Source organism: Neovison vison, chromosome 2 (genome assembly GCF_020171115.1).
Source record: "Neovison vison isolate M4711 chromosome 2, ASM_NN_V1, whole genome shotgun sequence".
Lineage (NCBI taxonomy): Eukaryota > Metazoa > Chordata > Mammalia > Carnivora > Mustelidae > Neogale > Neogale vison.
This window is the reverse complement of record NC_058092.1, coordinates 106,511,955-106,537,188: the sequence shown is the minus strand read 5'-3', so window position 1 is coordinate 106,537,188 and position 25,234 is coordinate 106,511,955. Positions and strand designations below refer to the sequence as shown.

Genomic DNA, 25,234 nt, shown 5'->3' with positions numbered 1-25,234 from the left:
GTGTATAGTCATAAAAGTAGATGACAGTAGATTCCACCAGTCCCACTTCCTAGACGCAATCCCTTTTAACTCATTTAGGTCTTTTTTTTTTTTTTTTTGGCTTTTGCCTTCCATGTTTTCTGAATAATATGCTTATATTGTTCCTTCTTTTTTTTTTTTTTTTTTTTTTTTTAAAAGATTTTATTTATTTATTTGACAGACAGAGATCACAAGTAGGCAGAGAGAGAGGAAGGGAAGCGGGCTCCCTGCTGAGCAGAGAGCCCGATGCGGGGCTTGATCCCAGGACCCTGAGATCATGACCTGAACCGAAGGCAGCAGCTTAACCCACTGAGCCACCCAGGCGCCCATATTGTTCCTTCTTGATTTATCCTATTTAAGAAATATCTACTAACTTCTTGGTATGACATATGAGGATTTAACTTATACTCCACTCCCTTCCTCCTTCTTCCGAAGCATTATTTAACTGTTTTAAATCTGTTGATCATCTTCATACATGGTAGTACTATATTCAATATTTTTTGACCACTAACTCTAGACTCTTCACTATGTAGAATGAGGTTATTAATATCCCTCTTCTTTCCCATTAGTTCTCATTTATCCCTTCAATTTCCCATCTTCAGTAAACTGTACTTTCACTTTGTCAAGGTGGAGAATATTTATATTCTACTCTGTAATCAATTAAATGTTACTTCCTTGCTCTAAAAGTTGAAAGTTAATAAACAAAGATTATAGTAAAGCTCTGTAAACATTGTTCACCATGTGATCCTAGTAGGTATGGTAATATTAGAGACTTTTTGTTTTTTTCCTAAAATTTTTTTGGATTGTTTGCTTTCTCATAGCCGTTTTTTTTTTTTTTTTTTTTAACTTTGTAAATTCTCTGTCATGTTGAATATCTGAAATCACATTTTCCCCAGAAACCTCCCTAGCTGAACTTTCAATCTCCTGCTCCAGTGTGAAATGTCTGGATCTCATTCTAGGACTACCTTTTACTGATACTCTGAATTGAGCACTCTGTTTTACAGATTTCTTTATCTTCTTTTTTTGGTTTTCTCTCATGTTTTGGTGGAACATATCCTTGGTTAATTTCCAAAAATAGGGGGCTTATGAGAGTTGAATTTTCTGAGTCCTTAGATCTCAAAATATCTTTATACTGTTTTCACATTTACTTTCATAGTTTGTCTTGTTGAAAATAATTTTCCCTTTCAGCTTAAAAGGCAATACTTCTTGTCTTTAGTGTTTTTGAGATGAAGTCTTTGCAAGATCATTTGTAGGAACTTTTTTTTTTTCTGCCTGGGAGCCTTTATGGACTTTATCCATAATGTCCTGTAATTTTTACAATGATGTATCAACATATGAGGTTTTATTTTTCATTCCTTATGGGTTACTTGGAGGGCTCTTTCAGTCTAAAGATTGGTGTTCTTCAGTTGTGGAATAATTTCTTTCTCTCATATTTTCTCATATTTTCTCAATCTTGATCTTTTTGTTCTGCTTTCTGAAAGATCTTGAGTTTTTTTTTCCTCTCTAGTTTTCTTGGTCTTTCTCTTATGAAAAGGCTTTCATCAAAAATCAGTTGGTATCTCTGTCCATTCATATTTAAGAATGAGGTATGAAAAAATTGAGACATTCCTGGTACATAGATAGGGATTATTTACTCTCAGGTTTAGTAAAGTCTATGTAGGTTAGGAACTGGCTGTTCAGGGCAGGAGGAGCGCTAAGTGTTAGAAGGCTGGAGTCTTTTCCAAAATATTTTAACTTTTTAGAGAAGTCATATTTTTTTGCCCAAGGAATAGTACCTTAGCTACCAAGTGTGGAGATTGCAAGGCAGGTGGTGTTGAGTGTTTGCTAGTCACACTTTTAATTAATTATATTGATTTTAAACCCTCTACTCACTCCACCCTTCTGTAGTCATCATGCCCTAGATGAAAACTGCTCAGGGATTCTGCAACTCAGATCAGCGATCAACTCCTTTCCAAGATACTTCTCCCCTTCTGCATAGCCCTAACCTCATTTTTTTCCCCACTGCCTTATCTGTTCTTTAGTACTCTTTTATTCTCTTTTTGTCTTCTAAATTTTGTAGAAATGTGTTTTCCAGGTATACTTCTGGTTAATTGTTTATACCTTTGTTTGTTTGTTGTTGTTGTTAACTATTCACTTTATAGGAGTCCCAGGAGGGAGAGACAGTGAATAGGAGTGGTCGGCTCACCATTTTGACCTAAAGGACCATTTAATAGTTTTTTAATACTGACCTGTGATCTTATGTAAGAAATCATTTAGTCTACTTTAGAGGATCTTCAACAAATGGCTGCATTTGGCAGCAAGCATTTGTTGAGTACACATAATTGAAGTTCCATATGACACGTGCTATAATAGAGGATGCTATGTGAATGGATTGAGTAGGTGCTTTAGTTAATTTTGGAGTGGGGATGGAAGGTACAGAGAAAAATCTCTCAAAGGACCTAAACTCTGAAATTTTAGTAATTAGCTAAATGAAAAGCCCATATTCTCTGAAGAGCATAGTTGAAAGCATGCAAACATGAGTATGGCAAAATTGGTGGACCTGAAAATAAATTCTCATTGCTGGGCATGTATGTAGAAGGTGGTAAATAGAACTGGAGTGTTACTTAGGAACAAGGAGCTGGAAGGTGTGTGTTTGCTAGAATTGGTCTTGGAATTTTACCCTGAAAGCAGTGGGAAGCAGTTGTAGGATTTTAATTTTGCTAATGATATGATCAGGTTTGCATTTTAGAATCAGGGGAACAGGATGGAGAATGGGTGGGTGGCTTAGTCAGCTAAGGGTCCGCTTTCAGCCCAGATATGATCCCAGGGTCCTAGGATTAAGTCCTGTATCAGGCGTCCTGCTCAGTGGGGAGCCTGGTTCTCCCTCTCCCTCTGCCTGCGACTCTCTCCTCCTGCTTGTGTGCTCGTTCTCTCTCTGTCTCTCTGTGACAAATAACTAAATAAAATCTTAAATTTTTTTTTTCTTTTATTACCTAAAAAGTGTCAATCTGTCTGGCTTCCCTTATAATGAGAAGTTAACTGTGCCTAGATGTATTCTTTGTAATTACCCTACTTGGGGGTTCACTGAGCATTTTGGATCTGTGGTCTGGTATCTTTAATTAATTTTGGGAAATATTTACCATTATCTTTTAAAATATTTCTTCTCTTCCATTCTCTCTCTTCTCTTTTGAGGATTTTAGTTACATATCCCATGTGATCTTAGATTTCTGCTGTTTTATTCATTCTTTTTTCCCTTTGGACTAATTTTTGGCTAATTTATACTTACCAATCTTCAGGTTCAAATAATTCTTTCTTCTGCTGAGCTGGTGTGTTTCTCTGTCTTTGGTTTTTGGTAGTTACACAGCGATGTGTCTAACATGGTCTTCTTCATATCTGGTTTGGGGTTTGTAGAACTTTTTGAATCAATGATGTATTAGTTTACTGGGGCTGCTGTAACAAAGTTTCTCAGACTGGGTGGTTTAAACATTAATTTATTGTCTCCCTCATAATTCTAGAAGCCAGAAGTCTGAGATCAAAGTGATAGCATGGTTGACTTTTTAAAAGATTTTATTTATTTGAGAAAGAGAGAGAGGACATGCATGAGTTGGGGGAGGGACAGAGGAAGAGGGACAAGCAGATTTCCTGCTGAGCCAGGAGCTCAATGTGGGGCTCAGTCCCAGGACTTCAAGACTGTGACTGAGCTGAAGTCAGATACCTAACTGACTGAGCCTCCCAGGCATCCCTGCATGCTTTATTCTTTCTGAGGGTTGTGAGGGAAGGTTCTCTTTCTGGCTTCATAGTTTGACTTGTGGTGGCCATTTTCAATATCTCTTCACACTGTCTTTTCTCAATGTGTGTCTGTGTCCAGATTTCCCCTTTCTCTAAGGATACCAGTCATTTTTGCTCAGGGCCCACCCTAATGACCTCATTTTAACTTGATTACCTCTGTAAAACCTTGTCACCTTCTGAGGTATATAGGGTTAGGACTTGGACCTATGACTCTGCAGGGTCACACCCCATAACAAATTGCTTGAGGTTTTTCACAAATTTTGGAAATTTTTCAACTGTTATCTGTTCGGGTTTTATTTCTTTTCCATTCTCTCTCCTCTCCTGAAACTCTATAAAATACATCAGATCTCATCACTAAGTTCCTTTTTATGTTCCTTTTTGTATTTTCCATCCTTTTTCTCTCAGTGCTTCCTTCTAGATATTTTCTATTAACCATTCTTCTAATTCATTAATTCTCTCTTCTGCTGAACCTTATCTGTTGTTAAACCCACCAATTTCATTTGCTTATTTTTCAGTTCTAGAATCACTATTTGATTTTTTTTCTCCTCCCTTCCCCTGATTTCTTTTTACAAAGAATTTGATTTTCTGGTGAAATTCTGTTGATCTTTTTTCTTCATCTTTTCCTGTCTTTCAGCTTTTCATTCTTTTTAAAATTTTGACACATTCTCAAACTTTTAAACACCATAAGTACATTATGAAGACATTTTTTTTCCTGAATCATTTGAAAATAAATTGGTGATGTCCTATCACCCCCAAATATTTTCATATGTGTTTCTCTGCCAGACTATTATATTCTCCTTCACAACCATAAAGTATAGCCATTTAATCAAAAAATAATTCATATATTTATGTACTATTATTATATATAATACTTAAACCCTATTCCAGTTGACCAGTTTTTATAGCAGAAGATTCTGTCTGGAATAACAGGTTTCATTTATTGCATTTCTCTTGATTTTCCTTGGATCTAAAACAATTCCTCAGTCTTTTCCTTGATTTTCATGTTTTAAATATGTTTAAAGATTATAAGTCAAAATATTTTGTTCAGTGTCCCCGAGTTTGGATTTATGTGATGATTTTTGTGATCAGATTTAGGTTATGTGTCTTTAGTAAGGTTATCACAGAATTGATTGTATTCTTCTCTTTCCATTTTTTCATTTATCACACAAGTTTGATGTCTTCCACTACCTGTTCTGTTCTTTTTGATATCTTATAGATGTAGTAGTATCTTCCAGCCTTGTCCATTGAAAAGTTTTCACTTGGTAATTACTATGGATTGAATTGTGTATCCCCAAAAGATGTTGGAGTCCCAATTCCTGGTACACATGAATGTGGCCTTACTTGGAAATAGGGTCTTTGCAGATGTAATCAAATTAAGCTGAGGTCATTAGGGTGAGCCTTATACAATATAACTTATGTCATTATAAGAAGAGGGAAATTTGAATACAGACAGACACACAGGGAGAACATCATGTGACAAACAAAACATATTTTATTGATGTGGCTACAAGCCAAAGAACACAAAGGGTTGATGGCTACCACCAAAGTGAGGAAAAGGCAAAGAAGGATAGCCCTGCTGACACCTTGATTTTAGACTTCTAGCCACCACAATTAGGAGATAATACATTTCTGTTGTTTTAAGCCTCCCAAGTTGTGGTACTTTATTACCACAACCCTAAGAAGGTAATAGAGTAATTAGTAAGTGTTTTGCGGGGAGGTTTTTTGAAACATTGTGAATGACTTATTCATCATAAAACTTTCAATTTATTCATTTATTTAAATAAGTATGGACCCATAGAGTCTTTTTATTCTATGTTTTTAATTAATTACTACCAGTAATTATTGTGATGCTCAAATTGTCCCAGATTTGGCCATTGGGATCTCTTTTCAGGCTGCTTTCTGTGTTCTTTTACAAGTCCCCATCATTTTCAGAGCATTTTGTTACTTCTGGAATAAGGTGTTCCATCTCATCTTGCACTGTTCTGCCTGGCCCTTGAGTCAGTCATTTCTCCAAGGAGCTTGAGTTCCTTTTAGTGAAAAATCATTTAGAAACCATCTGAATGGGACACCTGGGTGGCAAGGTCAATTAATGTCTGCCTTTGGCTCAGGTCATGATCTCAGGGTCCTGGGATAAAGCCCCACACCAGGCTCCCTGCTCAGTGGGAAGTCCTGCTTCTCCTTCTGCCTCTTCCCCATTTGTGCTCTCTCTTGCTGTCTCTCTCTATATATATCAAAGAAATAAAGTTTTAAAAAGAAAAAAAAGAAACCATCTGAGTATTAGGTATACTCATTGATGTCAGGATATCATAGCTGCTAAACCATATCAGTGTACAGAGCTAGGAAATAGATGTATGTTTACATACTTACCCTGTCTGTACACACACATACATCTATATTAATTTCTCTTTTTTTTAGATTTTATTTATTTGTTTGACAGATAGAAATCACAAGTAGGCAGAGAGGCAGGCAGAGAGAGAAAGGGAAGCAGGCTCCCTGCTGAGCAGAGAGCCTAATGCGGGGCTCCATCCCAGGACCCTAGGATCATGACCTGAGTCGAAGGCAGAGGCTTAACCCACTGAGCCACTCAGGCAACCCCATATTAATTTCTTTATCTGTCTGTATGTTCTCTCCAATCCTAATCCAACACCACAGTATTCATTCTAGTTTTCTCCGTTTTCCTATTTGTAATTGCTTTTTTTAACAGTGCAAAACCTTGTCCCCCTTATTTTCAATGCAGTCACTTACTTGATCAATCCCTGTGTGTAGGGGAACCTGAGTGGATCAGGTTAAGCATCTGCCTTCGGCTCAGGTCATGATCTCAGGGTTCTGGGATCAAGCCCTGCATTGGGCTCCCTCCTCAGTAGGGAGTGTGCTTCTCCCTCTCCCTCCATCCCTCCCCTCTGCTCATGCTCACATACTCTCTCTCTCTCTCTCTCTCAAATAAATAAATAAAATATTAAAAAAAAAAAAAAGATCTTCTGTGTAGGCAGATAGCCATCACATCCATCCCTCCTTACCCACCTCTGGGCTTTCTCATATCTCACTTCAGCATCCCATGCAATGCCTTCCTCATATTTTCCTCAACCCATTTTGGCTCTATCATCTTACTCTAGGCTACCAAGTCTTTATTTTTAGCTTCATCTAATGGATATTGTACCAAAGTGTTCATGAAGGGATTTTTCTCTATTTTCTTGAACATGTGAAACATAACTGTTTGGGTTTTGTCAGATAATTCCAATACTGGCTTCACTTGTTATAAGTCCGTTTCTAACAATTTTTTTTTTTTAAGATTCTATTTATTTATTTGACAGAGAGAGAGATCACAAGTAGGCAGAGAGGCAGGCAGAGAGAGGGGAAGCAGGCTCCCCGCTGAGCAGAGAGCCCGATGTGGGGCTCGATCCCAGGACCCTGAGATCATGACCTGAGCTGAAAACAGAGGCTTAACCCACTGAGCCACCCAGGTGCCCCTATAAGTCTGTTTCTAATGTCTTTTTTTTTTTTTTTAAGATTTTTATTTATTTATTTGACAGACAGAGATCACAAGTAGGCAGAGAAGCAGGCAGAGAGAGAGGAAGGGAAGCAGGCCCCCTGCTGAGCAGAGAGCCCGATGTGGGACTCGATCCCAGGACCCTGAGATCATGACCTGAGCCGAAGGCAGCAGCTCAACCCACTGAGCCACCCAGGCGCCCCTCTAATGTCTTTTTTCTTTTAGGTCAGTTGGTCCTATTTCTTGGCATGCTGGCTAATTTTTGTACTGAGTGTCAACATTGTGTATGAAAGTGTTTATAGGGGCACCTGGGTGGCTCAGTGGGTTAAGCCGCTGCCTTCGGCTCAGGTCATGATCTCAGGGTCCTGGGATCGAGTCCTGCATCGGGCTCCCTGAGCAGGGAGCCTGCTTCCCCCACCCCCCGCCTGCCTCTCTGTCTACTGTGATCTCTCTCTGTCAAATAAATAAATAAAATTAAAAAAAAAAAAAAAAAAGAAAGTGTTTATAGAGTCTCTGGATGATTTCTCTTCCTAAAGACAGAATAAACCCTTTCCCTTGCTCGGGTTTGCAGATATTATGAGAGCTGATCATGTTAATCAGAGGTTAAACTGAACTGACTTGGGCTGAATTGCTGTTTGGGCATGACTCTGTCTCCCTCTGGTTCTTCCCAGCTTCCAGGGCATAGAGTTTTCCCACTGAGAGGCTGGAGTGATAACTAGGGTCCTCTTCCCCCTGAATGATTTGAATTCTAATCCTTGTCTCCTTAACACCTAAACCTGTGTTAAACTACTCTTTTCAGAAGCTTCCTGCTTGGCTTCTTAATTCCCTCTTCTTCAGAATTCAGGAAATATCTTGAAGAGCTAAAATAACATGTGGTTGAGCCTATTTCACCAGAATCTTGGCCTTTCGAATCTCTAATTCAGAATCTCTAATCCAGCAAGACTGTTAAAAAGCTGTGCTTTTTGTGTAGTAGTGGCCCTCTGCCTTGTCCTTTTACCTGAATTATCAAATTCTTACCTGGCTCTCCCAAGTCAGCAGAATCCTGAGAAAAAAGGCAACTGCAGAATGTCAGCTTAGCTTTCTTTCCTTATGGTTTCCCCCTGGTATAGGACTTGCCTCTTAAGTTTCAGTTGCCTCAGCACTCCTACCACACTGAAACGTGTGCATGAGTGCATGTGTGTTCAAGTATGTATGTGTATATATCTGGATTTCCTAGTTGTTCTTGGTGGGAGCATTGTTCTGCTACAAGCTACTCAGGTATATCCAGAAGGAAAAGCTCAACTCTAGTATATTCTTTTCTGTCCCATTCCTTTTTTAAAATGTTTCTTGTTTGACCACCCAAACACCCAAAATGATTTCGCAATCTAATGATCCAAGACACTTAACCAAAAGAAAAAAAAATACCGTTTTAAGGCATGAACATTAAGATCAGATCAATAGGATTTAAGCTGAGTGATGAAGGCTAGCATCAGCAATGGCATGTCATATTGATTATGTGTACCCTTGATGTGACATGATGATAATAGTGCTTTACATCCATGGTCTTCCTCCCAAACACCTTTAACCCCAGTCTGATCATGAGAAAAACATCAGGCAAATCTCAGATTTGAGGGACAGTCTATAAAATACCTGACTGGTACCATCAAAGTCATGAAAAACAAGGAAAATCTAACCACCTCACAAATAAGAGGGGCCTAAGAAGCCATGACTGTTAAATGTACTGTGGTTGGGATGCCTGGGTGGCTCAGTGTGTTAAAGCCTCTGCCTTTGGCTCGGGTAATGACCCCGGGGTCCTGGGATCGAGCCCCACATCCGGTTCTCTGCTCAGCAGGGAGCCTGCTTCCCTTCCTCTCTCTCTCTGCCTGCCTCTCTGCCTACTTGTGATCTCTCTGTCAAATAAATAAATAAAGTCTTTAAAAAAAAAGAAAAAAGCCTCTGCCTTTGGCTCGGGTAATGACCCCGGGGTCCTGGGATCGAGCCCCACATCCGGTTCTCTGCTCAGCAGGGAACCTGCTTCCCTTCCTCTCTCTCTCTGCCTGCCTCTCTGCCTACTTGTGATCTCTGCCTATCAAATAGATAAATAAAATATTTTTTGAAATAAATAAATAAATAAATGTACTGTGGTTTTTCCCACATGGGATCCTGGAATTAAAAAAGGACATTAGAGGGCGCCTGGGTGGCTCAGTGGGTTAAGCCGCTGCCTTCGGCTCAGGTCATGATCTCGGGGTCCTGGGATCGAGTCCCGCATCGGGCTCTCTGCTCAGCAGGGAGCCTGCTTCCTCCTCCTTCTCTCTCTACCTGCCTCTCTGCCTACTTGTAATCTCTCTCTGTCAAATAAATAAATAAAATCTTTAAAAAAAAAAAAAGGACATTAGATAAAAACTGAAGAAGTCTGCCTTAAGTATGTGGACTTCGGTTAATAATAATTATCAAAATTTGCCATTAATTGTGACAAATGTATCATACTAATGTTTGAGGTTAATGAAAGGGATAATTGGGAACTCTCTGTATAATCTTCACAGTAATTTTTTATACCTAAAACTGTTCTAAAATCAAGTTTCTTTCTTAAAGAAATCCATACTATTTGACTTCATATGCTAAACTTTATTTATGGATTTCGTTTTTGTCTGTCTTCTTAGTCATTGTCATATCTCCAGTACCTAGAAGATTAACCAGCACATTTAAGCCCTCAGTAAATATTGGGTCAGTTAGATTGGTAGAAGAGAGCAAAAGAGGATTAAGTACAGATAACTTGGGCAACTGCATGGATGGTAATATTCATTTAGGGAGTATAAAAAGCAGAGATTGGAAACTGTTCCAGGCTTGATGGGTGATTTTTTATTGTTGTTGTTTTGTACCAGGGATATAGTTAATAATAATGAGGGAATCTGGTCAAAGTCAAAATGGTAACATCTTGTTCCTTTTCTCAGAGGAATAACTCTTCTTTTCCTCTTTTAGGCATATAAAACCTTCGCTAATCGAGTGAACAATTTAAAGAAAAAGCTGGATCAATTGAAGTCAACCCTTCCTGATCCTGAAGAATCACCAGTCCCTTCCCCAAGCATGGATGCTCCTTCTCCAACTGGTTCTGAGTCTCCTTTTCAGGGAATGGGAGGTGAGGAATCCCAATCACCAGCCATGGAGAGTGAGAAATCTGCCACACCTGAGCCTGTGACAGATAATCGTGATGTAGAAGACATGGAACTCTCAGATGTGGAAGATGATGGGTCAAAAATCATTGGTATGTCTTTATGGGGTTAATAGGCAACTTGTTCCTTACCTATTTTGCTTTCCCACCAATGAATCTATCACAGGCTGGTATTAAAAGATAGCTTAATCCTTATAAGATTAGAACAGCAATGTATTATTATCCTGGTTCAGGATTTGGTAAGCCATACGGGCTAAGAATCATCCCTTAAGATTTGGTCCATTCAGCGAGGTAGCCACTAGCTACATGTGACTATAGAGCATTTGAAATGCGGCTTTTCCAACTTGAGATGTGCTCTACTTAAAAAATACATGATGGGTTTTAGAAACTTAGTACCCACAAAACATATAAATATCTCAATTATTTTGTATTTATAACATATTGAAATAAAAATATTTGGGAAACAGTGAGATAAAATACATAATTTTATCCGTTTCTACTTTTTTGAATGTGGCCACTAGAAAATTTAAATTTATGCGTGTGGCTTAAGTTGCATTTCTATTGAACAGCGCTGTTCTAGAGGGAGGGGCACTTACACTGGAATACCTTACATCTGTCACTCTTGACTTTCAAGATTCCAAAGCCACACTTTGTTAACTATGCTTTCAAAATTAACCTGGCAGCCCCTGGCTGGCTCAGTGGGTAGAACATGTGGCACTTGATCTCAGAGTTGGGAGTTTCTGTCTCACATTGGGTGTAGAAATTACATACATAGATACATACATACATACACATGTACATACACAAATACACAAATTTAACCTGGATCAATGCATTGTTTCTGTACACCCCCAGCTTTTAGAATTATTCTTCTTAGGCAGTTGGCCTTCTGTTGAATTTAATGCATTCTTCATACATATATGAAGTATATAGTACATAGCCTTTAAAGGATTAGAAGGAGTATACTGTAAAACCCATTTATTGCAGTTTCATGTTAGTGTCTACAGTTGTATCCACCAGTTAGGCCAATTTTAGGAATTCAAAGAAAAAATACAAGAAAGTATGTACAGAGTTTCTATGTCTTAGAAAGCTTTCAGGTTAATGGAAAGGAAAGGACAGGGATAATTCATAATTATAAATATCATGACTGAAAGAACATAAATATGTACCAAATAATGAAATTATCCCAGAAATGTACAAATTTAATACACAAATACTAAAAAAAATGCAAAGAAATCTTTGAAAAGACAAAAAATGAATTTGGGAAATTTATTTTAAGCAGGCATTGAAGGTCAGAAGGAACATAAAGAGTATGACTTGCTTAAAAATCATAAAGTGAATGATTTTTCTCTAAAGCTTAGTGCTTTATACCCCCAGATCAGGAACTATTAGGACATGTTTCATACCGGAAGCAGAGTGTGGAAAGCAGTAATGCAGTATCACCTCTTTTCTTTAAACAGTAGAGGACAGGAAGGAAAAACCTGTGGAGAAGTCAACTGTATCTACTTCTATGTCTACAAAGCCAACAGAAAGTACCTCAAAGGCCTCTTCATGTACCCCAGTGCCTGTTACCATGACAGCAACCCCACCTCTTCCAAAGCCTGTGAATACTTCTCTTCTGTCCCCTTCTCCAACATTGGCTTTGCCAAACCTGGCTAATGTGGATCTGGCAAAGATCAGTTCTATCCTTAGCAGCCTAACATCAGTCATGAAGAATACTGGTAAGTAAGCCCTATAAGAGAATGAAAAGCTTATTTTCGTCTTTCTAATTGAGCCATCAGTCTGGTTTTTTGTTGATTCTTTTTCTTAAATTAAAAGTAATTTTTTCCTTAAGATTTTATTTACTCATTTGACAGAGAGAGAGCACAAGCAGGAGCAGCATCAGGCAGAGGGAGCAGCAGGCAGAGGAAGAGGGAGAAGCACCCTCCCCAATGAGGAGGGAGCCCGATTTGGGGCTCGATCCCAGAACCCTGGTATCATGACCTGAGCCAAAGGCAGACACTTAATGACTGAGCCACCCAGGTGCCCCTAAAAGTAATCTTTTAAATCAAAAAACAACAACAACAACAAAAAACAGTACATGGTCATTATAGAAAAATTAGAAAATAAGAAAATAAAATAAGTATCTCCAGTTCTGCCACCCCAAAGGACACCACTTGTGTCTAACCTTAAAATGTGTGTGTTTGTGTGTATGAGAGAATGTTTTGGTAGATTAAATATTTATAATAATTTTTCTTTCAATAATTGAAGGATATTTATACTTTACTGTATGTATAAAGGATTAAGGATTTATTTATCTAAGCCTTTATTATTAGGCATCTGGTATATTTCCTGTTTTTCACTATTATAAAGAACAATGAACAACCTTGATGCTAAACTGTATGCACAGCCCTTCCAAAATGATTGAGTATATAGGGCTTTTTTTTTCTCTTCATGGAAATTTAATGAAAATACACAAAAAAAGTAGAGCATCTGCATGTATTCATCACTCATCCTCAACAGTAGAAACACATGGCCAGTCTTGTTTCTGCTGTGTCTTACGCAATCTTGATTGTTTTGAAGAAAATCCCAATTACTTAATTTCTTTATAAAAACTTAAATGTATTTTTCTAAAAGATAAAACCAAATAAAATAAATATGTAGGTTTTTAGTCTTTTCATGTTAAAACTAAAATGATTACCAAAAATGTACTACTTGATGTACCAAGCACATGGAAGTTCCCATTGTTCCTCAACCTCTACAACACTATTTTGTCTTATTTTAATACTTTGTCAAATTCAGCCTTAAAAAGTCATTTTTAGGCCCTTTTTTTAGGGTCACCTGAGTGGGTCAGTTGTTAAGCACCTGCCTTTGGTTCAGGTCATGATTCCAGGATCCTGGGATTGAGCCCCACATTGGGCTCCTTGCTCCGCAGGAAGTCTCCTTCTCCCTCTCCCATTCACCTTGCTTGTCAGTAGGGCATGCATCTCTCTTTCTCTTTTTTTAATGTGTAATCTCTACACCCAGTGTGGGGCTCAAACCCACAACCCTGAGATCAAGAGTTATATGCTCCACAGACTCAGCCAGCCAGGTGTCCCAAACATGCAGCTCTCTCTCTTTTTTTTAAGACTTTTATTTATTTATTTGTCAGAGAAAGAGAGCACAAACAGCTGGAGGGGCCTGCAGAGGGAGAAGCAGGCTTCCCTTATGGGCAAGGAGGTGGGACTCAATCCCAGCACCCTGGAATCTTGTCCTGAGCTGAAGGCAGATGCTTAACCAACTGAGCCACCCAGACGTCCCATCATGCAACTCTTGATCTCATAGTTGTGAGTTCAAGCCCTATATTGGGTGTAGAGATTACTTGAAAAAACAAACAAAAAGGCACCTGGTTGACTCAGTTGAGCATCTGACTCTTGATTTGGATCAGGTCAGGATCTCTGGGTTGTAAGATAGGGCCCCGTGTTGGGCTCCCTGCTGGGTGTGAAGCCTGTTTAAGATTCTCTCCACCTCCCTCTGCCTCTCTTGCCCCCAACTCTCTCTCCACCCTCCAAAAAAATTACTTGTTTTAGTTTACATCTCTTTGATTAAGATATGGTTAAAACCTTTTCATTTCTTTATCATTTAGTTTTCCTTGTGAAATAGCTGTTCATATTTTTGGTCATTCAAAGATTATTTTCTTTTTATATACTTTTTTCTTATACATTAAAAACTAACCTAGTGTTTTAAAATATAAAGATGGAGGGGCTCCTGGCTATCTCAGTCCCTGGAGGGTGCAGCTCTTGATTTTGTGGTCATGAGTTCAAGCCCCATGTTGAGTGTGGAGCCTATTTAAAAATATGTATATATTTAAAGATGTAAGGGAAGTTGCTTATATAATCTCCTTTTAAAAACAACATATTAGGGACGCCTGGGTGGCTCAGTGGGTTAAGCCGCTGCCTTCGGCTCAGGTCATGATCCCAGAGTCCTGGGATCGAGTCCCGCATTGGGCTCCTTGCTCAGTGGGGAGCCTGCTTCTCTCTCTGCCTCTGCCTGCTGCTCTGCCTGCTTGTGTTCTCCCACACACTCTCTCTCTCTCTCTCTGACAAATAAATAAATAAATAAATAAATAAAAACATATTAATCACATAGAGTTATGCAGTGGCCGGGTTACACAGTTGTAGTGGCTCTGATCATAATCAGCCACTAATACTTACTGAGCACCTACAGGACTCTGAGGTATAGGTTCCACTTGGCAGGGAAAAACAGAAAGAGGTTCCCCAAATCTCTTTCTACTGGCTTTTAAAACTGACAAATACATATGAAAAAAACTTAATATTTATTTACTTTAGGGGTGTTCCAAGTCAACAGGAGCAGATGTTAATCTAATTTTCAGTTTTTCCTTTGTACAAGCCATGATATATCCTATTTGTGGGTCTGTCACAGAAGCATTCCTGATTGAGTGGGAAGGATCATGAATTTAATGATTATTTTGAATTGCATTTTCTTGAGTTATACTTTCTGCCACCAGGGGTCAGTCCTGCATCAAGACCTTCTCCAGGAACTCCTACAAGTCCCAGCAACCTCGGCAGTGGCCTGAAAACACCTGCACCTGCCCCAACAACATCTCACAATCCTCTGGCAAATATCCTCTCAAAGGTGGAGATCACCCCAGAGAGCATTCTGTCTGCTCTTTCCAAAACCCAGACACAGTCAGCCCCAGCACTGCAAGGTAAACCAACATATGCCAGAGGGACTTGAATTGTGAATGTTTGCCTCTGGCCTGATCTTGGATTCCACTTCTGAAGAATCCAAAGCCATGGAATGTATAGAACAGTTATTTAGTATCTTCTTTATATGTATCATCTATAAGCTGCCATTCATAGAGTGAGGTGATATGATCTGCTTAAGGTCGCACATTTATCTATTCAGTGATGAACTGAGACTAAAAGCCAGTTGTTTTTTTTAACTGGAGTCCTGTGTTCTTCCATCTACACCATGACCCCCCCAACCCTCAGGGGCTGCATTCCAGCTTTTATAGTATATATTGAGGTTTACATTTTTAGTGTTAACCGAAGCTAAAGATAGTGAGAAAAGTCAATCTACTGTCGAAAATCTTACAAGACGGGGCGCCTGGGGAGTGCAGTCTGTTAAGTGTCTGACTCTTGGTTTTGGTTCAGGTTGTGATCCTGGGGCTGTGAGATCAAGCCCTGAATCAAACTCTGCAGTTAGTGCAGTGTCTGTTGAAGACACTCTCTGCCTTTTCCTTATCTCCTCTCTTTTCTTTCTTGAATAAATAAATCCTTAAAAAAAAATCTGAGGGCACCTGGGTGGCTTAGTCAGTTAAGTGTCTGCCTTCAGCTCAGGGCATGATCCCAGGGTTCTGGGATGGAGCCCCGCATCAGACTCTCTGCTCAGCGGGGAGTCTGTTGCTCCCTCTCCCTCAGCTTCCGCCTTCCACTTCCCCTGCTCATGCACGCTCTGTCTCCATCTCTCTCTTTCTCTCTCAAAAATATTAAATAAAATCTTTTAAAAAAATCTTATGAGTTTTTGTTTTTATGTCCTAATGTATTAGAGAGGCCTCTATATATAGGTATAGCACATCTTTTTTGGGTTTGCCTACCTATAATCTCTACCTTATTTGAACCTCTCTGTTCGGCTCTGCTAATTACCTGTTCTATGTCTAAAACTGTCTGCTTCTAACATTTTTTCATAAAGCTCACCTGTTCTCTCTTTTCAGACCCTCCATATACCAGCACAATCTTTATTTGGCACCTAAGTATAATTATGCAATGAATTACAAATACTAGAACAGTATCTTCAATACAGCAATTTAACTGCGGTTCTCACCCAGCAGCCTCCAGGGGACATTTGCCAATGTCTGAGCACGTTTTTGTTTGTCACAACAGGGGTGGGGGTGGGAGTGTCACTGCATCTAGTGGGCAGAGGCCAGAGATGCTGTTACACATCCTGCAATGCAGACCACAGCCCCCACGACAGAGACTAATCAGCCCCAAATGCTGGTAGTGCTAAGGTTGAGAAACCCTGCTTTATATGAATAGAGACCAGAACAGGTTTCTATTAATTTTATTTCCTAAACTATTCTGTAAGTGGATCAGCCAAGGACTAGATTATAGTGAACTTTGCCTTTCGATAAGATATAGGAGATTTTTGTTACACAGACTTAAATGCTATTAAATAGTAACCTACAGGGCACCTGGGTGGCTCAGTTGGTTAAGCGACTGCCTTCAGCTCAGGTCATGATCCCAGGGTCCTGGGATCGAGTCCCGAATCGGGCTCCCTGCTCCACGGGGAGTCTGCTCCCTCTGCCCTTCCCCCCCTTTCATGCTTTCTCTCACTGACTCTCAAATAAATAAAAATCTTAAAAAAAAAAAAATAGTAACCCACAGTTACCATATATTGGCACCAGCAATAAAGGATTAATGATCTACTAAGCATATCTAATAGTAAGGATTTTAGAGATAATTAGTTTGAGGGATCAGCATGATTATGATTTCTACCTTCTAGGCCCTCTTCTGTCACCATCCTGCAGTTCTAGTAAAAATGTTGAACTCGCTTGTTTTTATTAGCCTCTTATATAGATGGGTATAATAATAATTACAGCTTTTTCTTTCAGTTGATTATTGTACCATGTCTTGTGGACTTTCTTATCAGGCAAAATTTGAGCAGAGCTAAGTGTGCTCTGACAGAACGCTTTTCTGGAGAACCCGGAAAACAACTTTTGTGGAGTAGTTAGTTCATCACCTTTCATTTCCTTATGGAGAGTAGAATTCTTGATTTTTAAAAGACTATAAAAGGATTCTCGTATTAGAGTCTCTGATTGTGTCACCACAACTATTATTGACAAGTTTTCAACACAAAAGAACAACTTCAGTGGGCAGAAGGGCCATAGAGGATAGCCTGTTAAGATTGAAGAAAAGTAATACTTAGCGGCTTAGTAGTAGGAGACCATCTCACCAGTTACCAGAAATCTGAGTAGTGTCATTTCATCCCACAGTATCTAAAAGATATGCTGAAATATCTTTTAAAATTCATATGATCATACATCACATTCTAGTGCTTGAGGATTTTTGTATGAACAGTGGCTACTAAGAGTTAAATCAGACTGTTAGTGGGATAAGTTAAAGAGCCAGAGAACTTTTTGGAAATGAAACATGGAACTTGTTTTTCAGGAGGATAATTGAAATAAACAATATGTATTATTCAGATGTTAGTGAATATTGGATAACAAAAATCATGCACTTTACTATATAGAAACTGTTGGCAATTAAAAATGTTCCAAGGATGGGGGGTGTCTGGATGGTGTAGTCTGTTAAGCATCCTCCTCTTTGTATCTGCAAGGTTGGTGGTCTCAAGGTCATGATCTCAGGATTGTGAGATCAAGCCCCACGCCAGCCTCCACGCTCAGTGCACAGCCTGCTTAAGTTTCTGTCTCCCTCTCCCTGACTTACTCTCTAAAATAAATAAATCAATCTTTTTAAAAAAATGTTCTAAGGATGGAGTGATCTCAGAATTCTTCAGAGCTTAAGTCTCTTAGTATATATTGGATTAAAATTGAAATTTTGAAGAAACATTTAATTAAAGTATCCTCTGAAATACTGTTTTCTTTCACCCTATCATGAAAGAACAGTTTTCGTGTGTGACTAAAAGCTATAAACTTGGGTGAAGTATGCACAAAAAGTTTTCGTTTATAACTACAAATTGGGTAAATTTTCCAAAATATCATCGAATTTATAGGACTCCTATTTATCTCTTTATCAAGTATTTTTCTAAAAAAATTTCTACAGGAGCAGTTTGCTTTGGTGGACTTCAGCCTTTGCCCCCAAAGAATTCTTTCTCAGAGCTTCTGAGATTTTGTCTGTCAGTGAGTAGGTTTGAATCTCATCAATGTCAGCCTGGGTCGATGAGTAATTCTTGAATTTTCCAAGCTATAATGTGGTCCAGCTTTGTAATTCTTTGTGGTATGTGTATGTGTGTTTGTATGTTTACTACTGCTATATTTTACAACCAAAAATGATATCTAAAAGCATTGTTTCCCCAAAGCCTAGCAAGAGATGCTTGGAAAAAAGTGACCCTATTGAAATAAATTTGAGCAATGTGCATATACTGTCTCTCTCTTGAGAATAACACCGTATATTAACTTATTAGAAACAGTTGTGGAGGCTGGAAAGGAAGAGTTGGACAGAATGTCTATTTGCATTTAGAGAAACAGTACCACAGATCCAGTGTTAAGAAATACTGGCTTAAAGTGTTATTTTAAGGATAATTTTGCCTCCTTTCTTCTCCTGCTTTGTCTTGTTTAAACTGTGAATGATTCTGACACTAAAATCTCCCCTTTCCTGTTGCCTTTTATTGTGCTATGTTGGACTTGTTTGATAACTGCAGTAGAAACATTTCAGTAATTTGCTTTCTTTAAATTGAGAACTAGGTCCAATATTTTCTATGACATTTAGCCATTGCTTGTTTGGTCTGGATTCTCTTTGGCCTCATATTATAATGTCTGTCTTGTTCCCACTGGAATGAATGAGAATATCCGATGAGCGACATTGTTTTTATTGTAAGGTAGGCAGTCGTTCTTTTTAATTCCTCTAATCTCTGTTTCTACAGGCCTGTCATCTTTACTTCAGAGTGTTACTGGGAACCCAGTCCCAGCCAGTGAAGCCGCATCCCAGAGCACTTCAGCTTCCCCTGCCAACACCACAGTCTCTAGCATAAAAGGAAGAAATCTGCCCTCCAATACCCAATCCTTTATTCCCAAAAGCTTCAGCTATTCTCCTAATTCATCAACTTCTGAAGTCTCTTCAACATCAGCCAGCAAGGCCTCAATCGGGCAAAGCCCAGGGCTCCCAAGCACTACTTTTAAGCTACCATCCAACTCTATTGGGTTTACAGGAACCCACACTACTAATCCCGCTGCCCCACCTACTGAAGTTGCCATGTGCCAGTCTTCAGAGATCTCTAAGCCAAAGCTGGAGTCCGAGTCCACCTCTCCAAGCCTGGAAATGAAGATCCACAACTTCTTAAAAGGTAATCCTGGTTTCAGTGGCTTAAACTTAAACATCCCAATCTTGAGCAGCTTGGGGTCCAGTGCCCCAGCAGAAAGCCACCCCTCAGACTTCCAGCGTGGCCCTACTAGCACGTCAATCGACAACATTGACGGAACCCCTGTGCGGGATGAAAGGAGTGGGACGCCCACCCAGGATGAGATGATGGACAAGCCCACATCCAGCAGTGTAGACACCATGTCCCTGCTTTCTAAGATCATTAGCCCTGGTTCCTCAACACCCAGCAGTACAAGATCACCACCCCCTGGGAGAGAGGAAAGCTACCCCCGGGAACTCTCCAATTCTGTACCTACATATCGACCTTTTGGCCTGGGCAGTGAATCACCCTATAAGCAGCCTTCTGATGGAATGGAGAGACCATCTTCCCTGATGGACTCTTCACAGGAAAAGTTCTATCCAGATACTTCTTTCCAGGAAGATGAGGATTACCGAGATTTTGAGTACTCAGGGCCTCCACCCTCTGCCATGATGAACCTAGAGAAGAAGCCAGCCAAGTCTATCCTGAAGTCAAGCAAGCTTTCTGATACCACCGAATACCAGCCAATCCTCTCCAGTTATAGCCACAGGGCCCAAGAATTTGGGGTAAAGTCTGCCTTCCCTCCTTCTGTAAGGGCCCTCCTGGACTCTAGTGAGAATTGTGACCGTCTCTCCTCTTCCCCTGGGCTATTTGGTGCCTTCAGCATCAGAGGGAGTGAACCAGGGTCTGACCGGTCACCATCACCGAGTAAGAATGATTCATTTTTCACCCCTGACTCCAACCACAATAGCTTGTCTCAGTCTACAACCACTGGGCATCTTGGTTTGCCACAGAAGCAGTACCCAGACCCCCCTCACCCAGTCCCACATCGTTCCCTTTTCTCTCCGCAGAATACCCTTGCCGCTCCCACGGGCCACCCACCCACACCAGGCGTGGAGAAAGTCCTGGCCCCCACCATTTCCACCACGTCGACGATTGAGTTTAAGAATATGCTTAAAAACGCCTCCCGAAAGCCCTCAGACGATAAGCATTTTGGCCAGGCACCCAACAAGGGTACTTCAAGTGATGGTGTTGTCGGTCTCTCAAACCTCGCCCAGCCCAGCTTGACAGCCACTGAGCAGCAGCAACAAGAAGAGCACTACCGCATAGAAACCCGAGTCTCCTCCTCCTGCTTAGACTTGCCCGATAGCACCGAAGAGAAGGGGGCCCCTATAGAAACCTTGGGTTATCATAATGCATCCAATAGAAGGATGTCAGGGGAGCCAATACAGACCGTAGAGTCCGTCCGAGTTCCTGGGAAGGGAAATAGAGGACACGGGCGTGAGGCTTCAAGGGTGGGTTGGTTTGATCTGAGCACCTCAGGCAGCTCCTTTGACAATGGCCCCTCAAGTGCCTCTGAGTTGGCATCCCTTGGGGGCGGGGGCAGCGGAGGCCTCACTGGCTTTAAAGCGGCACCATACAAGGAACGGGCACCCCAATTTCAGGAAAGTGTCGGCAGCTTCCGTTCCAACAGTTTCAACTCAACATTTGAGCATCATCTCCCCCCGTCCCCCTTGGAACATGGGGCACCCTTCCAGAGAGAGCCAGTGGGGCCGTCATCTGCCCCACCTGCCCCTCCTAAGGATCATGGTGGTATCTTCTCTCGAGATGCATCCACTCATCTACCCTCTGTGGATCTTTCGAACCCCTTCACAAAGGAGGCGGCCCTGGCCCACGCCGCCCCACCCCCTCCTCCTGGAGAGCACAGCGGAGTTCCTTTCCCCACCCCACCCCCTCCTCCACCCCCTGGGGAGCATAGCAGCAGTGGTGGGAGTGGTGTTCCCTTTTCTACTCCACCACCTCCTCCACCCCCTGTTGACCACTCTGGGGTTGTACCCTTCCCAGCCCCACCACTGGCAGAGCACGGAGTGGCAGGAGCTGTGGCAGTATTTCCTAAGGACCATAGTTCCCTCCTTCAAGGGACCCTGGCTGAGCATTTTGGGGTGCTCCCAGGACCCAGGGACCATGGGGGCCCCACCCAACGGGACCTCAACGGCCCTGGCCTTAGCCGTGTACGAGAGAGCCTCAGCCTACCCTCCCATTCTCTGGAGCACCTGGGCCCAGCCCATGGAGGAGGAGGTGGGGGAGGCAGCAACAGCAGCAGTGGCCCCCACTTGGGTCCCTCACACAGAGACGCCATCAACCGGAGTGGTATGATTTTGCGGAATCCCCGGCCAGACTTTCGGCCTAGGGAACCTTTTCTCAGCAGAGACCCGTTCCACAGTCTAAAGAGACCCAGGCCACCTTTTGCTAGGGGCCCTCCGTTCTTTGCACCAAAACGCCCATTCTTCCCTCCCAGGTACTGATGGAAACCAAGGGAAAAAGCATTTTGAACAGTCTAGAGAGCATTGGAAGTAGGAGTTCGGTTTATTGTTCTTTTTATGTTTTCCTTCCTTTGATTTAAATTTTTTTAATGACAAAGGGCCTCCCTTCCAAATTTAAAAGTCATACATGCTTACATGTCACTCTTCCATCCAGTCCTCCTTCCCACTGCACTTAACTGACCTTCCCCAAGCTACTTGTATTTTAAAGGGGGCAGGGGGTGGGAGGGAGAGGAGGGAGCAAAGAAAGACAACCAAAGCCACTTCACTTGGCTGGGGGTTTGAAGGGGGGGAGGAAAAAACAGATCTTATTTTACCCCGTTTATTGAAGAGTATTATTACATTTGAAATAAAACTTCCATCAGTACAGAGAATAACATGTGCAATGTTGGGATGTTATTTTGGGTTTGGCTTATCACATAGTCAATAGAAGGATTCCTATCCCCTCTCTCCCCCATTAACTAACTACTGTGACCAGCGTGGCTCCCTTTCCTGAATGCTCTGTGCACTGCTGACGAGCCCAAAAGATGTTGCGAGCAAAGATAGGTGGGAGACCACGGACCCGTCAAGTTGGTTTTGTTTTTAAAGACATACTGAAGTTGGGTTCTTCACCTTTCTCCTAAAATCTTAATTAAAGAAAATCAGCCTCTTCTAAATGACTATCCATCATTAACTTGGAGGAGATACAGATCTCATTCTACCCTAGTAAAAATTATTCCTCTTTATCCTTGGAATGAAAGGGTAACTGGATATAATCTCCAGGTTAAAATAAGATGTAACTCCATTAAAGAGAGAAAGGAACCACCAGTAGTTCAATGTGACCTGCACATCCCTCCTCATAAACAAGAATGGGAGACTTTTTGAGGTAGTTTGATATGTCTTGCACCAACTCTTGCTTCCTGCTTTTCTTTCTTGACTTTTTCTCCCTCAGTTTTCACTTCTGCTTTGGCCAGAAAGAAAGTCATTATTACAGGTGACAATTGATACAAAGATGCAACTAAAATATTATCCCTCAATTTTTTAATGTAAAAGGTAGATGTTTTTACCATGGTGCCTCCCTAATGTAAGTGATATTTGTTGGTGGTTTTTAACAAAGGTTAACTACTGAGGAAAGGGAACTATTGGGCTGTATCCTCCTTCCCTCCTTGCCCTACACTTGTATTTACGCCTGTTCTTGGTATTTCGGAGGCGGTTCAGTAGTATCTTTCAGTGCTTTACACCTCTTTAGGTGTGTCTTAATGACAAGTGGGTATCACTATACATATCTTTTCAGAGAACCAGGGGGAGCTGAGAAATCCAAATTGACCCCATTCTACAGCTAGCAGCCTGTCACATTTCAAGGCTCAAGCCTTATCCTCCCCTTCCACTCCCAATAGGAAATAATGTTTCTGCCCTTAGTCATTTTACACGAGAAGGGTGTGCTTTCCTTCTCCCCAAACTGAAAGGCTTCTTTGTAGTTCTACAACTAGTACTGGGAAAAAAGACAATCAGTATGCTTTGAGTGTTTATAACTTTATATTTAGGAACACTGAAAAGCAAAGATTGCTTTACTATTATTTTGTGTTCTTTAGTGTCTTGCCCCAAGGTATACACACTGGTGACCTCCAGCTGGATAAGTAAAACAGTATGTGGTGGGGTTTTGGTTTTGTTCTGTTTTGTTTTTAAAAGGAATCCTAGCAAGTTTCATACTTTTTTTCAAGTGAGCATAGAACTAACTAACTAGCAAGTATGGGGATTGTTTTTGATTCCTCTACTGAAATATTAAAGATGGGGGAGAGTGGACAACCTAGTGACAGAAGATAATCCTTTGTGTCAGAATAAACTTGCTTTTCAGGTAAAGAGCAGCTTAAACCAGTTGTGTGTCATAGTTGGGGAGGTTTTGTGTAATTTATTCCACGTTATTTATTTGGGCTCGCCATGTGTTCTGTGGTTAGGAGGCTGCAAGTCCTTCATCTTCCTGATGCGTTTCTGATCTTAAGTCAACTCTTCTGTCTTTGACCCTCTCCAGCCTCTCTACCCTGAAGCTCTCCTCACAAAAATGCATGATACCATGATCTTGTGTGTGGGATGGGGTATATAGTGTAGCAAAGCAAAGAAACAATATAGTTACCTTGAGTCCTGAGACATTTGTTTAGGGAAAAGAGTGATCAAGAGTAAAGTTGGGGGAGGGAGAGTTCTAATTGATTTAAAACTGAAACTTTTTTTTCAGAAATTAAGTGGGATTTTTTCACTCTAGAATAAAAGAATGTGAATTCTTTCTGCTGCTCTTGTTTAAGCTGAAAGTAGTGTTTACTTGAAAAGGCTCTCTGACCATTTGATTTTATCAGAAAATGTGGGGATGTCAGGAAAGTGGCTTCCTGAATGTTGGGGCAGGGTAATTGTCCTCAAAAGCATGATGACTAATACATGAAAGGAAGACCTTATTGTACAGTTTAAAATATGGACTTTTAAGGGTTGGGTTTTTTTGTTTGTTTGTTTTTGTTGTTGTTTTTGCAGGGTGTTTTGCTTTTTAAGCTACAAAATCCTCATTGAGTTTGTTTCAGGATGGAACTGAGGATTTGTATGACTGTCAGCTGTTAAGGAAGTCTGTCTACAGCAGTAAATGAAGATGACAATGTATATATGTGATATAATGAAACAAAAAAGACAATTCTGGTATTCATAACATGAAACAAAGGGGTTTTATCCTTTCTGTGTCTGTGATTTAAAACTCCGTGCCCATGCTCTAACTTTTGTATTTCAACCTGAGTTTAAAAATACAATAAACAAAAAATTTTTTAAAGAAAGCATAATATAGTGTGTCTTGCAAGGACATGATTTAATAAGAAACAATGTGCAAAGTTGTTACTAAGGTCCTTGGTGCTCACTGTAAAATCACAGACAGAGAATTGGGGGGGGAGGTCGTGAATACACTGGTACCACTTAAAACTCAGTATCAGAAATCAAGTCCTTAAATATTGTATAAGAGTTTACTCTTCAGTCAGCTTAGATGTGAGTCTTCTCCCTGCTCCCTCCCGCCCTCCCAAAAGATGAGCATAAATACAATTTGGTTTGATGCCAGGGTAGGTAAAATGATCAGAGAGTAGGACTTTTATCCTTTACAATCCCAGGAATACGATATTTGTTATCTCTATGGTACAGCTAACCTATCTAGATAATGTGAATATGCTAAACTTTCTAATTGCAGAATATTCACTATCAATCCTGAAGTTACCAGTTTATGCAGAATTAAGCTTCAGCTGTTAATTATTTTGAAGCCGCTGTAAATTACTGCTTTTTCCCCTTTTTTCCTCCCCCACCCCTTTTTTTTGAATGGGCGGGGGTGCCTGCTAAGATTAAAATTAGATATGTTGGATGATATTCTCAACGTGTTCAGTGTGGAAAACAAGTACATGCTTTAGAGGCAACAACAATGAAATCCTTTTGAAATGTGTA

General features: G+C 40.5%; 1 protein-coding gene across 6 annotated transcripts in view; it reads left to right on the top strand.

Moving 5' to 3' along the window:
- RPRD2 (regulation of nuclear pre-mRNA domain containing 2) overlaps nt 1-24,585 on the top strand; it is a 100,056-nt gene extending 75,471 nt beyond the window's left edge. For 2 of the 6 annotated variants that reach the window (XM_044239131.1, XM_044239130.1), the window contains 5 exons: nt 10,232-10,514; nt 11,882-12,142; nt 14,908-15,108; nt 19,005-19,424; nt 20,330-20,513. In XM_044239131.1, coding sequence (XP_044095066.1) covers nt 10,232-10,514; nt 11,882-12,142; nt 14,908-15,108; nt 19,005-19,424; nt 20,330-20,418 — 1,254 coding nt within the window. In that variant the 3' untranslated portion in view covers nt 20,419-20,513. Of the gene's footprint in view, nt 1-10,231; nt 10,515-11,881; nt 12,143-14,907; nt 15,109-19,004 lie in introns of all 6 variants that reach the window. The other 4 variants (XM_044239129.1, XM_044239128.1, XM_044239127.1 and 1 more) reach the window with 2 other exon arrangements.
- The last annotated feature ends 649 nt before the right edge of the window (nt 24,586-25,234 follow it).